The following is a 15,996-nucleotide window of genomic DNA, read 5'->3' as shown; positions in this document are numbered from 1 at the left end:
CCACCCGACCAACCGCAGCAGACCGCCGTTGCCGCGTCGCGTCGCGTCACCGCGCTCGGCCACAAACACCCGAATGCAAAACGTGGAAAAAAAATAGAAAATATGGCGTCGCCCCGATACGATAAATATTCATGGGGCTGTAGGGAAGCCCGGCCCGGGTTATTTTCAGTACATTGGAGTATCGCCGCGATTCAGAGAGATTCTCTGTTCTCCTCCCTCTGTGTGGGTTTCCGTGGCTGCGGCGGCGCAAACTCAAAACATCTCGTCTGCGCTCACGTTTCGCATCTTGTGTGTGTGTGTGTGTGTGTGTGTGTGTGTGTGTATTTGCCGTGTGAAGTGTGTAGCAGTGCTGGGAGACTTTGGCTTTCGCGCATCTTCAAAGAGAACATACGAGCATCATTTATTTCTTTTATTTTTTTTCTTCCTCCTCCTCCTCCTCCTCCTCCTCCTCCCGGGGAACAAAAAAACCACGACCGTTTCTCAAAGTGGGTTAATGCGAAGCTGCTCGGAAAGAGACTTGAGGGAAATGAAAAATAAGTCACCCGCCCGGTTTTTTTTGAACATCACTGTTTGTCTTTGGAACGTTCGTTTCCAGGGCATCCTTGGGTTTTTTTTTCTGTTGTTGTTGTTATTTTATTTTTGTTCTATCCTTTTTTTTTTCCTACTGTAATTCTCAGACAACAGTATTTAACTGTTAACTGAAGGGAGGGCCGAGGAGTTGTTTATTGTCACTAATGACTTAATTACTTTAAGTCGTTCGGAGGTTTCATTGATCTTTACTTCCTTCTATCTCTGCATGCTCAGGCGCACATTTGTTTGATTGAGTAATTACAGCTAATAAAACCTTATTTTGGTGAGCGTTATTTTATCTACGTAACACAGTTTTGTTTTTGTTTGTTTTGTTTTTTTTTTTCAAACAAAGTCATCCCATCATTAATTAGCAGTTCACATATCCGTCTTCGTTCCCTCCGTCCCAGGTCGTTAGCCGCTCTCACTGCTGCCCCCTCTGGCTCTCGCAGTCAAGACGACACGCAGAAAGAAAAAAAAAAAAGAAAGACGTCCCCGACAGGGTGTGTGGTGAATCGCACTTTGCCAGCCTTTCATTTCTGGAGCGAATCAATTGGGCTTTGCAGAAGTCAGCATTTGATAAAAGGGCTCTGGCAGTTAACTGATCACTGTGAGGCGACACGCGCGACTGTTAGCGACCGCGGCTACCGGAGCGCCGCCGCCGCCGCCTCAAACAAAAAAAAAGACCTGCGTTAGCAGTTCTCTCTTTTTTTTCTTTCATTTGGTTCCAAGTAATGGACACGACTCTCAGCGGCCACTTTATCAGGTGCAACGTTCACTTCAAAAGGGGTTTAACTGACTCCGAACGCGGTCGCCAGCTGCTAGACGGCCTGATGCAAGTTTTTCACAAACTGCTGATCGCAACAACCATCTCCGGTCGGGGGGGGGGGTTTCACAGAGGACGGCCCCTCAAAAAGAGAAAATATTCAGTAAGGAGAAAAAGGCCTTTCAGATGTCAGGGGTCAGAGGTCAGAGTAGTCAGACTGCCTCCCTCGGTCAGGAGCTCAAACAACCAAACCATACCTTGGAGCAGCTCCCTGCCTTTCAACACGGACTTCTTTCATTGAAACAAATCTGCTCTTGATGTGATTTAACCACATTCAAGTGACATTTAATAGCAGATTAATTAGCAAATGACTCATCACGTTTGTCTGCCAGCCTGATGCAGACGAGCCGCGTTGAAAGGCTGTGAGCGCTGCTGAAGTGCTCCGTCGGTGGCCCTCCGTGAAGAGGAAGAGGCTTTTTCAATGTCACAACCCTGCGTATAGAAATGTCTATTTTTTTCTCTCCATTCATCGTTAAGAGCGAGGCACGACCGCATTGTTTTGCAGCCCACCGCGGAGATTAAGAGTTCATGTTTTTAATTTCATTTTAATTCATCCTGCTTATTATAGGGCTGCGGTGAGTCCGTTTAGCTGACATTTGCTGGTTGTTCTAAAGCAGTGACCTCACTAATCCGGTTTGTTTTCTGCATCTTGAAGCCGTTAAGGCCCCACACGAGGCTCAATTCACTTTGCCAAAGCTTTCTAATAATAACACACGTCCGTCTTCCCATGAATGGGAAAAGTCAATCGTTCACCTCTGTTTTCTGAATAATATGCACTTTTTGGTTCCCATTGTAATGTCACAAAGGGTTGGAACCTAATCCCCCAGCCACAAGCCCTTTTTAGAGAAGAGAAGTTATTTTTACACTAAAACTAGCTAAAGCTACATGTTGGACGCCAGCATTTTACCGCAAATTCATGGTAGCTGCTAGCTACTAGCAGATTACCCAGCTAACCCAGGAGTGTCACTTTTTTTCTAGACGTTTTGTTAGCATTCAGCAAACATGTTGTGTTTTTTTTTTTTTTTTTGGTTTGTATCTTTTCGTTTTAACACGTTTAAATTTGCCTGTGTGCAAAAACGCAGCAAGACTCGAACCCGATTAGCTTCAGCGTTCAGCAGCGTAGCGTCCCAGCCGTCCTTCGCAGCTGTTGACCTCGAAGAGTTTTCCGATGAGATAATAAAAAAAAAAAAATCGGCTGGTGCATCGAGGGAAGGTTTAAAATGAACGTAAATATGTCTCAAACTAAATGACGCAAAGCCGCGATTAAAAACACACGGCGAGATAAAAAAAAAAGATTTAATTCTGGCAGTTGTAAACACCTGCTGCTGACAACAGTCACACCCGTGTGATGCGTTCACTGTGAGGAACTGCCGCCACTGTTTGCCTCTGCTTTTTTATTACACGTGCGCCACTGGCACGGCGAGGGGGGGGGGGAGTAGAAGCAAATGACAGACGGAGTGAAATTTATGTTTCAGCCCGCGGCTCAATCAGGCTCCTGTGTGAACTTGTTGTGCGAGCAGAATCTACCGTGGGGAAGGTGCCGTTCACATGGTGACGGAGTAGGAGCGGGGGGTGAGGGGCGTGGGGGGGGGGCAGCCAGGAAACCGATAATTGTCCTGAAATTTGATACCTCTGACTGTGCCTCCCTCCCTCCCTACCCCTTTATAAAAAGGGGGTTGGAGATAATAGAATCAAGGGGGTCGCGTCCTCCTGATCCGTCACCTCCCAGTCTGACCGACGGGATCAAAGGAAAGAGCGGCCGGTCTGGACGCGGTCGACGTCGCGTAGCGTGAAGGCAAACAACGGACCCCTCCCTCCTGGCGAAAACAAAAAAAGGGCGGGTCAGTCGGCCGTTCTGTTGCCTCAGCGTTTATCGCTCCATCAGCCCACCCCCACCCCCACCCTCACCCCCTCCGACGGCTCCCACGAGCTTTGAATGCAGCCATGTGAGTCTTAATGTGGATGAGGAAGTGAAGCCGGCTGAGACAGACCGCCCCCCCCAATGCTGTTTTTCTTCTTCTTATATATGTACAGTATATTCCTCCCGGACCCCTCGGGCCCCCCCCCACCACCACCACCACCACCAGGCCCCTCGGGCCCCGGCTCTGCCGTACCTGCTCGGACCTGCTGGGAATCTCTGTCCGCATAATTGTGTTTGGGCTTGATGGATGACGGCTGATATACGGCCGTCAAATATTTTTCGGTGTTTTTCACGCGCTCGATGACACACACACACACACACACACACACACACGTCCGGGTGCTGCTGAAGAATGCGTGTGTGTTTTTACCACTGCTCTTGTGAGGGATTTGTTTTCCTACTTTTCTTTCTGAACTGTACCCAGGTGGTTGCTCACCTTCGTTTCTCATTCATCATTTCCCTCCCCCCCCCCTCCGCAGCTTGAACGGCTCCCTGCCCACCAACGTGGAGATCCGTAACAACACGCTGTTCTTCAAGGGCCCCGTGACCTTTGACCTGGCCGGCACGTACGTGTGCGACGCCACCAACGGCATCGGGACTCGCACCGGCATCGTGGACGTGAACATCACGGGTAGGTCCAGAGAAACCTCTCGTTTGATGATTGCCTCGGAACGGAAAGCTCCTTTTCCATCGCCGCCGTCTCGCCGCCCTTTCTCGCCGCCTGGCATCAATACAGCGGCCTCCGCCACGCCCCCTCCGCCCACCCACCGCCAGTAGAACGCTGGTCACGGGCAGGTCAGACCACCTGCTGGGCTTCCTGCGCGGCTGAAAAACAAACGTCAATGCGTAGGCAGGCCGATAGCTGCGGATTGCCCGGGCGAGCGAGATCCCCGCTAGGACCCCCTGCTGGCGGCGTCCCGCAGGTACGATGTCGGGGGGGGGGGGGGATGAACCGCCCTTCCCCACGTCTCCCCTGCTGTCTCCAAACAGAGGCGGGCGGAGGCGCTGTATTGATCAGAGTTCGGCTCCTCTCGTTTGCGGCCGAGCGGCGGTGCCGGCTCCGCTCGCTCACTCGCTCGCTCGCCCGTTTTGCTTCTTTCTGTCTGCCGCCGGAACGAAAGTGATTCGCCTCCCTCGGCGTTGCCTCGCACTTGCTGCACGGCCTCCTTCGCTTTCATCCCCCAGTGGGAGGAAGGGACGATGTTTCTGCAGCCGGACACGTTTGCTGCGACACAGCAAATCTGAGCCTCCCTCTCTCTCTCTCTCTCTCTCTCTCTCTCTCTCTCCCTCTCTCTCTCTCTCTCTCTCTGTCTGTCTGTCTGTCTCTCTCTCTCTCTCTCTCTCTCTCACTCACTCCCTCTCTCTCTCTGCCTCTCTCTCTCCCTCTCTCTCTCTCTCTCTCTCTCTCCCTCTCTCTCTCTCTCTCTCCCTCTCTCTGTCTGTCTCTCTCTCTCTCTCTCCCTCTCTCTCTCTCTCTCTCCCTCTCTCTCGCTCACGGCTGTGTGTGCCCGTTAAACTGGAGGCCGCTGTGGTTTCACTCCGGTCCGACTGGAAACTCTTTCTCTCTCCTCCTCCCTCCTCCCTCTCTAACTCTTCTCCTCCGTGCTGGTTTCTGGGAAGCGGGGGCGTTCTGACTTGCACTGCTTTGCATGTTGACTCATGTTGTGTCTCTGGGAACGCAGCAGCGACGGCGGTGGCGGCGGCAGCACTCGGTGTGAAGTGAACAGCTGTGCCTCCCAGTATCGCTGCGTCGTGGCCGCGCCGTCGGCTTCCTCTTTCTATCTCTCTCTCTCTCTCTCTCTCTCTCTCTCTCTCTCTCTCTCTCTTGCCCTGGGAAGACCGGAGGAGGTCCGGGACAAAAGGGGGCTTTGTGAAGGATGTGATGTCATCGCGGGACTTTTGCCCGTCCAAAAGAAAAAGGAATAGAAGTGCGATAATAGTAATCCCAGAGGGGCACGAACTGTGCTTATCGCCCAGGGAAGTGAAGGAAGTCATCTGCCGTCAGGAAATCTGCCCGCGCTGAGCGATTACTTCACCACTCGCAGCGGTTTTTGTTCTGTTTTGGCACGAAGCACCTCGGCGTAATTGTTTGATATTTCTGCTCCTTCTTTAGAACCTCGTTGGCGTTGTTGTAATTGCTGCCTGTCTGTCGGTGTTCTTCCCGGAAACATGCAAATTTGAGGCAAACTTTTCAAAATGTTTTTTGGTTTAAAAAAAAAAAGAATATATATATGTATATATATATACATATGTATATATATATATGTACATATATATATATATATATATATATATATATATATATATATATTTATATATATATATATGTATATATATATATATATATATTATAAATAAAATAGCGAATAGCACATTTCTAGGAAGTGATTTGATGTGAATTAACGAGGCAGAACATCAGGGAAAAAACTGTCCAGAACCGTGTTGGAAGCTGCAATGATTGCATTCTTTTGTTTTTCTTTTTTTTTCTTCTTTCGGCTAAATGAGGCTGACACTTGAGGTGACCGCCGTGTTTATGCGCTCGCTGTCGAGACATCCGTGAAGACGCAATCGGCGCAGGTCACGTCAGCTCGGCCTGTGTTGCACTATTTCCTATGCAACCTCCATAAAACATTTAACGAATTAGCTCTGATTAAAAAAAAAAAAGATAAAAAAAAACCCACCTGGAGCGCAGAGTAAGCGGTAGCTGTTTGGAATCAAACGCAGCGCACCTGGTTTGACACTGTTGCCGTGGACCACTGTGCCGATACTCTGGTGTTTGCACTTTCACCATGTTGATAAGCTCCCTTAAACCGGGTCATCTTTTTTTTTTTTTTTTTGCCTCTGTGCTAACAGTCGTCCTTAAAGGCCTACTGCGTTGGATTTAGCACCACCTTATGGTGAGAAGGCGTATTGCAAGCAACCTCATTAGCAGTGATCTCTAGTAGTTGTGATGTTGGGTTTAAATCCACCTTCTGGGCTACTGTACAAACCTTTAAGCCGATCTGCTTGTCATGTAAATATATAGGTTTTATTAGTAGTGAAAACACAGGTGTGTGTAGTTTTTCTTCTTTCTTTGAACTGACAATTTGCAGTGTAACTGCAGCGTAGATTCCTCTAAATTCTTTCACCTTGGTTCGTTAAGTAGTCCCAAGACGCCATTTAAAAAACTTTGATTATGTTTATCTTCAGCTTTACTAGAGGTGATAATTGAGGAGGCATGTGTGTGAAGTGAAACTCCTCTGCCGTTTCATTAGGTGGAAATTCTAGTCTGTAACTGACATCTCGACTGTCATCTCTGATTTAGCTGATAAGAACCCTTCCTTGACGTTTGGGAAGTCTTTCCGCGCCTGTTGTCTGCTGTAATTACCGGCGACGGTCGCTGCCAGTGTTTCTGCGGCGTCCTGAATTTCCTTTCAGAACAAGTCGCCAACTGGGTCGCGTGCAAGCTTTGAAAGAAAAAAGAGAGTGGCTTGCCGCTTCCCGTGGCGAAAGCGTCAAGCTGAAGGCGGAGCGGCCGGATTTGCCCTCTGAAGTGAAGTCCGCCGCTCGTGGGGAATCGTTGTGCTTTTGCTTCCCAGTGAAACAGTTTGTCTTGTCCTCGTGCCATGTGCAGGTGCAGCATCTGACCATTAGCATGTTGCGCCTGCTGTTGTGCTAAAACGTCGTTGGAAGAAAAATTCTAAAAATGATGTAATGTCACATGTGAATCGGCCTCTTGACTCTGCGCAAGAACAGCCGAGGCAGCAGAGACGCCGCGTGTCTCAAAATAAAGACCTTTTAGCCTTTTAGCTAATAGCTAGCAGGTTAGATGACATTGAAACTGCAGTTTTACTCGCAACATGTGCGTGGCAGCTCGTCGTGTTCCAACTCCAGGGAACATTGTAAACCCTCGGGGACGACATTTGAAAGAAACATCATGTTGGCGAGACGTTTCTGCGAACGCACAACCGTGTCTGTCCCGACAACGGCAACAAGGTAAACTCGGGGTCAGGGCGGAGTGCCGCGTTCAAATACTTTGAAGCTGCCTCGGCGCAGCCTTGACATTGGCTGCGCATAATGACCCGGAGGTGGAGGTAAAAGCACTTCGCTGACGCCTCATTAACTTCAAAGGGTGTCTTTGTGTCTCCCAGCAGCCTCAGACGGGGCTGTGTGAGAGATGGCAGGTGAGAGAGGCCGCTGCTGGCTGCCGTTCAAGGTTGCAGCATTGTGACTCAGTCAGCTCGGCTAGCTAAGGGTTCTCTGTGGAGGGGAAGATAGCTGAGCTGCCAGCTGTGGTGCTTTTTCTTCTGTTTTTTTTTTTGTTTTTTTGTTCCACACCTCAGTGAGCCGTCGGAGCTATTTATGTCGAAAAGACTGTTTTTTGGGTTGGTTTTTTTTGCTCTCAATTTGTGCATTTGCTTGGTTTTGGTTGTTTGAGGTTTTGAGAGAGCGAGAGAGAGAGAGAGAGAGAGAGAGACTTCTCATGACCACTCAGGACTTCCTCTCCCTTTTGTGTGTTCACTTCTAGGTGTAAGGTGTCCTGATGCCTTCCAGATAACAGTGCATGTCGAGGCTAAACAGCCCCGTCATGTGTGGCTACAGCAAACAAGTGCCTTTTTAACACTGTTTTTTTGCCATTGTGTTGTCTCAATTTAATGTCGTCGTGGGTTTTGTTTTTTTGTTTTTTTTTATGACCCTTTTTCTTCACAAAACCCAGATAGCAGCAACAGCAGCAGAATTCTTTGGGTTTCGATTTCATGACTCAGTGCCTGTGGTTGGGGCCCCTTGGTCTCCAAAAACATGTTTGCAACAAGGAATTGCATACAGACGGAGGATCCTTCTGGCACATCAATACCGCAACATTGCGCCACGATCAGCGCCTCGATTCCTCTCAGCTAAGCAGCGTCTGGCGGCGGCGGTCGACTCTTATTTTTATTTTCCCGACTTGTTTTCATTTGCTGATCGACTCCGTGATATACACCTGGCGGTAAAACAAGAACGCTCGCAGTGTCGGAAAGATAAAATGTCTGTGACAACTTGTTTGTGTCGTCAGGAAGCCGCCCCCCCCACCACCACCACCACCACGGCGGTGACAGCACGCTCAAAGAATCCGCATTTTAATCAGCCGCCTCACTCCTGGCGGATGGATCGTGAGCGAGGCGCAGAGCTGTCACCTGGGCAGCAGATAGCGGCGGGGGTGGAGGGGAGGGGTTTGTGAGGTGTGTGTGTGTGTGTGGGGGGGGGGGGGGGTGCATCCTGTGTGTTTCAATTAGTTCAGGAGTGCTGTTTGCCGTTGAGACGCCACCGGTAAGTCACACGAACTACGACGGCTTCCTCCAAGGACGCGTTGTTCCGCAGTTATGGTGTCGCCCGTCAGAATCTAATGAAGTGCTGCCCTGTTTTCATCAATCCTCACTGTCTGGGAAATATATATTGGAAAAAAAAAAAAGGTGAAAAGGGACATCTGAGGGAGGGGAGGGAGTGGAGGGAGGGGAGGGAGGGGCTCCTTGGCACGTTCATCATTTTCTGCTCTCCAGCAGAGATTAGAAAGTTGTCTTAAAATTTCAAAGTTTTGCCTTTTCTTCCCAATTAAGTTGAGAGAAAGAGTTGAGAAATACCCACAAGCCATCATTAAATGTCCAAGAAGAGCAGAGATGCAGAGCGAAGGAAATGCCGGGAGAGCTTTGAATAGATTTAATGCAATCTCTGGTGTTTGATTGTGTTATTTATAGTTTGGTCTTTGATGAATTGAGCAATGCAGGTTTATTAAACTAATCCATTTTAAACTGTCCATGTTATAATGTGCATCCCTCTACAATAGCGGTGACCTGACTCGGCGACAGCCAGGTACAGAGACAGTCGTTTCCTGCTCACAATGACTTTCGGGCTCCCGTTTCATTAAAGGAAGAGACACCAAAAAAAAATGCTGTCCCTTTGAAAAAGCTCCAGAGGCGGCGGGAGGGGGCGGGGGGTGGGGGGGGGGGGGGACTTGTCGTCACATCTGACAAATTAAACAATTACGAGGCGATTAAACGGCGTGGCGATGAGCAGTTCTATTTCTGTGATGAGTTCGCCGCCGTCCTAATCGTCCGTCCGGGTGGGACTGCGGCTGACAGGAGCACCGAGGGAGCGGCGCAGAATAATGTGCTTAAACTTTAAAGATCCTCCCTCCTCCCGCTCCCGCTCCCCTCCCTCCCTCCTCCTCATTTCCTCCTCCTCCGCCCCTCCAACAGAAGATAGCGAGAGAGAGAGAGAAAAAAAAATCACTCTTTCATTAGTATAATCAGCTTTTCCGCCATCGCACTCCGGGCTCGGAGAACAAATCGCTGCTGCCATCTTACATTTGTCCCCGGTGCGTAATAAGACGCGATGAATGGCTGTTTTGTCAGGGTGGCCTTACAATTATGTCATTATCACCCCTGAAAGATGATGTGTGCGTGCGTGCGTGTGTGTGTGTGTGTGTGTGTGTGTGTGTGTGTGTGTGTGTGTGTGTGTGTGTGTGTGTGTGTGTGTGTGTGTACTCCTTGGTCTTCTTCTTCCTCTTCCGCTTCCTGGCACCACAGTGAAACGTGAGCGCCTGATGGAAAAAGAATCCCCCCCACCACCACCACCACCACCACCGAATTGACGGCGCTGCTCGCTTTTCGCGTTTGCGCATTTCCTCCGTTTACTGGGCAGGAATAATGGGCGGCGAGACTGGATTAGACACTTTTTCAACCTTGACTCTCCCACACGGCAGCGCTAATCTGCAGCCAGATAGTGCGGCGGCAGAAACCCCCCCCCCCCCCAGTCAAAGACAATGCATAATAATAACAATAATAATTCCCAGCTCATTGGTTCCCAGGTCCGGGCCTGTGAAGGATGATGCGAGATGAGCTTTTCAGGGTGAGACCAAAGAGCAAAACGTTGGCAATAGAAGCCATGTAAGCTGCGTTCAGACTGCCGGCCAAAATCCGATTTTCCATCAATCCAGATTGAAACCGGACGGCTGTTTTGTAGTCTGAACAGTCACAAATCACATGACGTCCGATTTTTGCAAAACGGATTGAAACCACCTTCGGCTGGTAGTTTCAAATGGCATTTGGTCAGATGCGTCTCAGTCTGAACGGCTCCAAGCACACCGATGGGTTTTGACTGTCACTCTGCAGGACGCAAGAACCAATGCGCCACCAGAGGGCGCCATTCCAGGTGCGGAGCTGTAACGTGATGGAGCGGACAGTAGAAGTAGAAAACAGCAGTCCCTGGACAGAGGAGGAAACTCATTGGCTCATCAGTCTGTGGGGAGGTAATGTAGCTCCATTCAAGCCGAGCTCCAGGGCATGTATGGGTATCGCAACAAGTCGATTTAGCTTTTGCTGCTGCTGCAGTTACATGATGTCACACACTACACGTGCTGGACGACGCCTCCGCTCCGACATCGTTGCTCCATCAACCTGTCCGATCGGAACAATAATGTGGCCCAGTCTGAACAGAGCCAGATCCCATTTGGACACTTGCTCAAAACAGTGTGGACAGTCAGACCTAAAAATTTGGATTTGAGAAGGAATCTGATTTGCCTGCAGTCTGAACGCAGCCTTCGCCGTAGAGCCGGCTAGCCAGCCGGCTCCGCCTTTACCACTGGATGGGTTAAACGTGGGGCTGATGCGGCGCGAGCGTTCGCATCCATTTCCCCCAGAAAGCGCAGGCAGCGCAGGCAGCCTCCGACATCTGTTCACGCTTGCCTGAGCAGGAATAAGTTCTCTCTCTCTCTCTCTCTCTCTCTCTCTCTCTCTCTCTCTCCCTCTCTCTCGCTCCCCCCGGTGAGAAAATGAAGTTTGGAGAGAGAGAGAGGATGAGGAGGAGGAGAAAAAGAAGGAGGTGAAAATGAGATGAATAAAACATAATCAGTCCAATGGGGGGGGGGGGGGGTAGTGTGTATGTGTGGAGGTGTGTGGGGGGTCAAATACATAAATAAATAAAAGGTATCCGTGTGGCGGAGGAAAACGCTTCAGTGGCTCTGATTTCTGGAATTTAGTGGCGGCCGAGCCAAAGTGGATCCCGGAAATAGGCTTAGAGGCGGAATGGGAGCGTCGCCGAGGCAGAGGTGGACGGGAGGGCAGGACGCTGTTTACACGGCTTTACGTAAGCGGCCGTGTCAACTCTCTCCGCTCCTCCCGCCGCTGGGATGTGAGGAGGGAGAGGAGACGCTGATTCGGGCTGAAAAGAAGAGGAGGCCCGGCTTTCTCCACCAAGCAAAGTCCACTTCTTTTTTTTGGGACTTTTTCTCACTCTCGCTCTCGAGATTTTCATGGCCGCCGCTCGTCCGACGCGAGCAAACAAGCTGTTAGCTGCGTCCTTGCCACGTCGCCAACCGCTCGCTGCCAGGTTGGCAGGACGGCGGCGGCGCCGATGGGTTGGCCGCAGTCAAAGTGAGATTTCTGAAGTTTCACGGAATTTCAATTTTGGCCCCTGGCAGCACCGACTCTCGTTTGCAACAATGTAAGCAACCCAACCGCCTGGTTGACGTCATCCTCGCGTCCAGCTCCTCTCAAAACAGCCACGTTCTGTTTTTTTCAACCCGTGGTTAAAGACGGTAGAATTCTTTTTTGCTTCTGTCTGGTTCTGAGCCAGTTGCTGTATTTCTCTACGTTTTCTAGGACACCGAGCGTTGAGAGTGGATCAGCCGAGCGAGATGGTCTCTGAAGTGTTTACATATCGAGTCTGGAGTCGTCCTCCTCCACGACGAGACTGAGCCTTGGATTCAGAGAGAGACTTCTGTGACCAGGAGGCTAAAGGTTGTTTTCACCGCTAATGTCAACCTGCGCTGCAAACAGCTCACTCTCTCCACATCTTAAAAAGGAAACAAAAACTGTGTCCCTCCTCGCTTGTCTCCACAAGCAGCAGCCAACTATAATAAATATCAGCGGGTGTCAATCTTGATTTTTTTTTTTTTTCTATCAGCCTCAGAAACAGGCGTGTTGGCCCGTCCGTCAGTGCGAGGGCTGTCGCTGCGCTCTCTCGGCGTGATAAAGCTCGCCGGTCTGAGGTGAGACGGTCCCGGGTGGGGAGGAGAGGGGTGTAAATAAATAACCCGGATATATAAGACAAAAAAAAAAAAACACACACACACGGCGACATATATTGCTGACAGAGGACAGCAGAGTGGCGTCGCGCTGCCATTTGTCTCCTTCTGGTCGCTGACAGAAACAGGGGACGTGACCGCGTGTTAGCGTCGTCGCTGAGACGCGTTCGTCTGCGCCGGTCGCAGCCGAGCTTCGCCTTGGCCACCAAGCTCCGGGCTTTAGCTGCCTGCATTATTCATGTACACAAAAGGCCACGTGTACACCGTTGCACATCCCCGCTTGTGTCTCGCGGCGTAATCGCACATAGCTTCCAGGTTCAGAGGTTTGGCCACCGCTCCTCGGACGCCTCTGCGGACGCCTCTGCGGATCGTCTGATTGCTCCGTGTCCACGGCGAGGCCGCTTCGCTCCTGCGGGTCGACAGCGCGACCTCGTCCTCGCTCACTCGTTCGCTAGCTCCTCGCAGGCTGGCCAAGAACATCGCTCATTATCCAAATGAGACGTTAGCGCGAGGCGCCGCCATCGGCACGTCACAGGCCCGACCCCAGCACACACACACACACACACACACACACACACACACACACACACACACACACACAGACTGGGTTGTGCAATGCCAGGGAAAGGCACTGGGAGGTTGTGTGCGACGCAACTCACTCACTCTGCATAAAGTGCATGCAGAGGGGGAGAGGAGGGGATGGGATGTCCGGCTGTGGGAGTGGAAAATGGAAATTTCACCCAGGGAGAGAGTGAGTGTGTGTGTGAGAGAGAGAGAGGGAGCAGGGCGGCAGCAGCTGAGATCGCGGCGATTTATCTTAACATTTGTTTCTGCATGGCTTGCTGTTCTGGCTCTCCGGAGGATGTGCAGCCGAGAGAGAGAGAGAGAGAGAGAGAGAGAGAGAGAGAGAGAGAGAGAGGGATGTGGCAGACAGATGGAGCATGGGGGAGGACTGGCTGAGCCCCCTCGATACCCCCCCACCACCACTACAACCTCCTCCCCCTCGCCATCCATCCACCCATGTGGCGTTGAATCTGTCACGCCTCCCCGAGAGCCTGATGAAGTAGGTCAGACGCCGTCCCGGGGTCTGACCGCTGGGCTGCAGAAGCTGCTGCTGCTGCTGCTGCTGCTGCTGCTGCGTCTTCATCTGACGATGATGATGATGACGGTGACGACCATGATTCACTCATTACAAACGCACAGAGTCCCAAAATAACAACAGCAAGGGCGGAGCTTGAACGGGGCGAGAGGTGAAGCGGAGGGTAAACGAGCGGCGCCCCCTGCTGTCCCGGCCGATCGCGCTGGATTCTCCCCCGCCTGATTGCTCATCTTTTACGCCGCCTCCGCTTAGCGTCAGCGCCACACGCGGGCCATCCAGGGAAAATGCATTTATAATGGCACCTTATGAGAAAACATAAAAAAAAAAAAAAAATTAAAAGCACTGCTGTTTGGATGGTGAATATTTATTGCTCATTAAAAAGCCGCATCCGGACTGATTATGTCGGCCTGAGTAGCGCAAACAGACCCTCCGGCGTTTAGGTAAGGCCTGTAAAGGCCAATGTTGTGTTTTTATTTTTTTCCGCACCAGATCCACCATGAAATGTTAACGCTCTCGGCTAATTTCCGCGCGCTGTGGAATTCCCGGTCGGGGAAAAAATACTGTATGCACGCGGCAAAATGCAGCTTGAGTGGAAGAGAGCCGTGCTGGAGCGCGATGTCACCTGCGCTGCTGTCATCACCTCCCCGTCCCAAAAATCCCCCAAAATCACCTCCAGTAGCACATCCAGCAACACCAGTCACGTCTGGCTGTTGTTTCTCTGTTTGTCTGTGTGTGTGTGTGTGTGTGTGTGTGTGTGTGTGTGTGTGTGTGTGTGTGTGTGTGTGTGTGTGTGAACAGTGTGAACAGTGGTTCTCAACTGGTGGCGTCTCAGAACCCACTTTTCTTTTTCCTTATGGTGAAGTCGCCACCCAAATTTAGTCCACAAAAAGGACTTTTTTTTTTTCAACACTCGACTTGTGTGGAGTCGATGCGCTCATGAGGCCGTTTGAAGACTCCGTCCTCTTCCTCTCACTTCTTCTTCCTCTTCCTCTCGCCATCCTATTTGCTCCTCGTTGTTGGGCTGCCTGTTCCTCATTTAGCCACATTAGCCAGCCGCTCCCTGAGCCTCGCTCCCTCCTTTCCTTCCTTCCTCCCTCCTTTCCTTCCTTCCTCCCTCGCTCGGCGTTCCGGCGCTCTGTCACAACACCCGCGGACATTCCCCCTCCCCCTTCCCACTCCCCTCCTGCCTTCTCCCTCTCCACCCCCCTCGTGTGCAGGCATGACCAGACACACACCCAGAAGCTCTTGCGATACGGTTTGGTCTCGCTCCTCCTCGCCGTCGCGCTTCCGTCCGCCGACGTGCGAAACGGTTCTAAACGTACATTTTCCGGACTTGGCGGTGACCTAAAGTGTCGCCTCCCCTCTTTTTTTTTTTGTTTGTTGTTGTTTTATTTTTAACCGCTCAGTTACCGCCACGTTTGTCACCCGCATTATCGCCGCCTCGTCCCTTCCTATAGTCTGTTTTACATAAATGACTCGCGGTGGCGCCGGAGAAAAGTGAAATGTCACCCAAATGTCCCGCGGCAATAAATCAGCCGCTCAATCAAGATGGATGCAAGCGCTCGCCGCGGTGCGATAACGTGTAAATAGATGCGGCATTAAACGTTTTTTTTTTTTTTTTTTTTTTTTTTTTTCCCGTCTCGCGTCTGAATTGAATTATAGCTTTTTACAGCTCATCCCGCCGCCTATTAATCTCAATAGCACCTCTGTTTTCTCCTCGTAGACCGAGATGTTTGTCAGCGGGGAGCCGTTCTCATCCCTCATAGAGGGGTTTCCTCTAAATAAACATCAAGAACGCATGTTATTAGAACTATTATTACTAACGGTGTTGGTAAATGCCGTCTTATTGAGTACTTCCACAGTACTGGGGCAGAAGACTTCACTGCGACGTCGCAGTCGCTACTGCGAGCTCACTGCGACCAGCGACGAAGGCGTCCGATTGTCTCAAAAGTGAAAAAGTCTGCGCTGCCACTTTAAGACCATCAGCTGCATCTCCCTGGACGCACGTCATCTGTTGTGACCGCCAGATTCCAGTGCTTCGACATCAGCGTAGATCCTTCCCGACGGGCGGAGTTGAGAAATACCCGCAAGTATCTGCCCCGTCCCCCCCCGACCCCCCCGTCCCCCCCCCCCAAAAAAAAAAAGAAGAGAGACTTGACGGCCGGCCGAGGTGACCTTGACCAGGAGGTCGTACGGAGCGGAGACAGCTGGGGGTGGGTTGGGGGTGTGTCCCTCTCAGTTGGCTCCGCCCCCTCGAGTGGCGCAATCAAAGAGTCTGAGTCTTTTTTTTTTCTCGGCCTCTCTTCCTCCCCGGTGGTTCTCCTCTGGCCTGGAGAGGATCCGCGGCTCTCTGAACACTTCATCGCTCCCATTCGCCCGCCAATAAAGCCGCCTATTAACTCCTTTAGAAACTCAACACGCCGCCTTGTGAGGCCTCGGCGGCGGCGGCGGCGGCGGCTCTGGATGTGGATGCGCCACCCAGAAGAGCCACAAAAATACCTCGGCGTTTACGACGTCCTTTTCCGCGAGGACAATAAGACATT

The 15,996-nt window shown here is 51.0% G+C and overlaps 1 protein-coding gene across 4 annotated transcripts in view; it reads left to right on the top strand.

The window, feature by feature from the left end:
- Positions 1-15,996, top strand: part of nectin1b (nectin cell adhesion molecule 1b) — a 150,369-nt gene that overhangs the window by 61,403 nt on the left and 72,970 nt on the right. For all 4 annotated transcript variants that reach the window (XM_076036694.1, XM_076036696.1, XM_076036697.1 and 1 more), the window contains exon 5: positions 3,794-3,945. In XM_076036694.1, coding sequence (XP_075892809.1) covers positions 3,794-3,945 — 152 coding nt within the window. The remainder of the gene's footprint in view (positions 1-3,793; positions 3,946-15,996) is intronic.

This window comes from Nelusetta ayraudi, unplaced genomic scaffold, assembly GCF_046127955.1.
Source record: "Nelusetta ayraudi isolate G7.1 ecotype Tasmania unplaced genomic scaffold, CSIRO-AGI_Nayr_v1 ptg000048l, whole genome shotgun sequence".
Taxonomy (NCBI): domain Eukaryota; kingdom Metazoa; phylum Chordata; class Actinopteri; order Tetraodontiformes; family Monacanthidae; genus Nelusetta; species Nelusetta ayraudi.
This window is presented reverse-complemented; position numbering and strand designations above follow the sequence as displayed.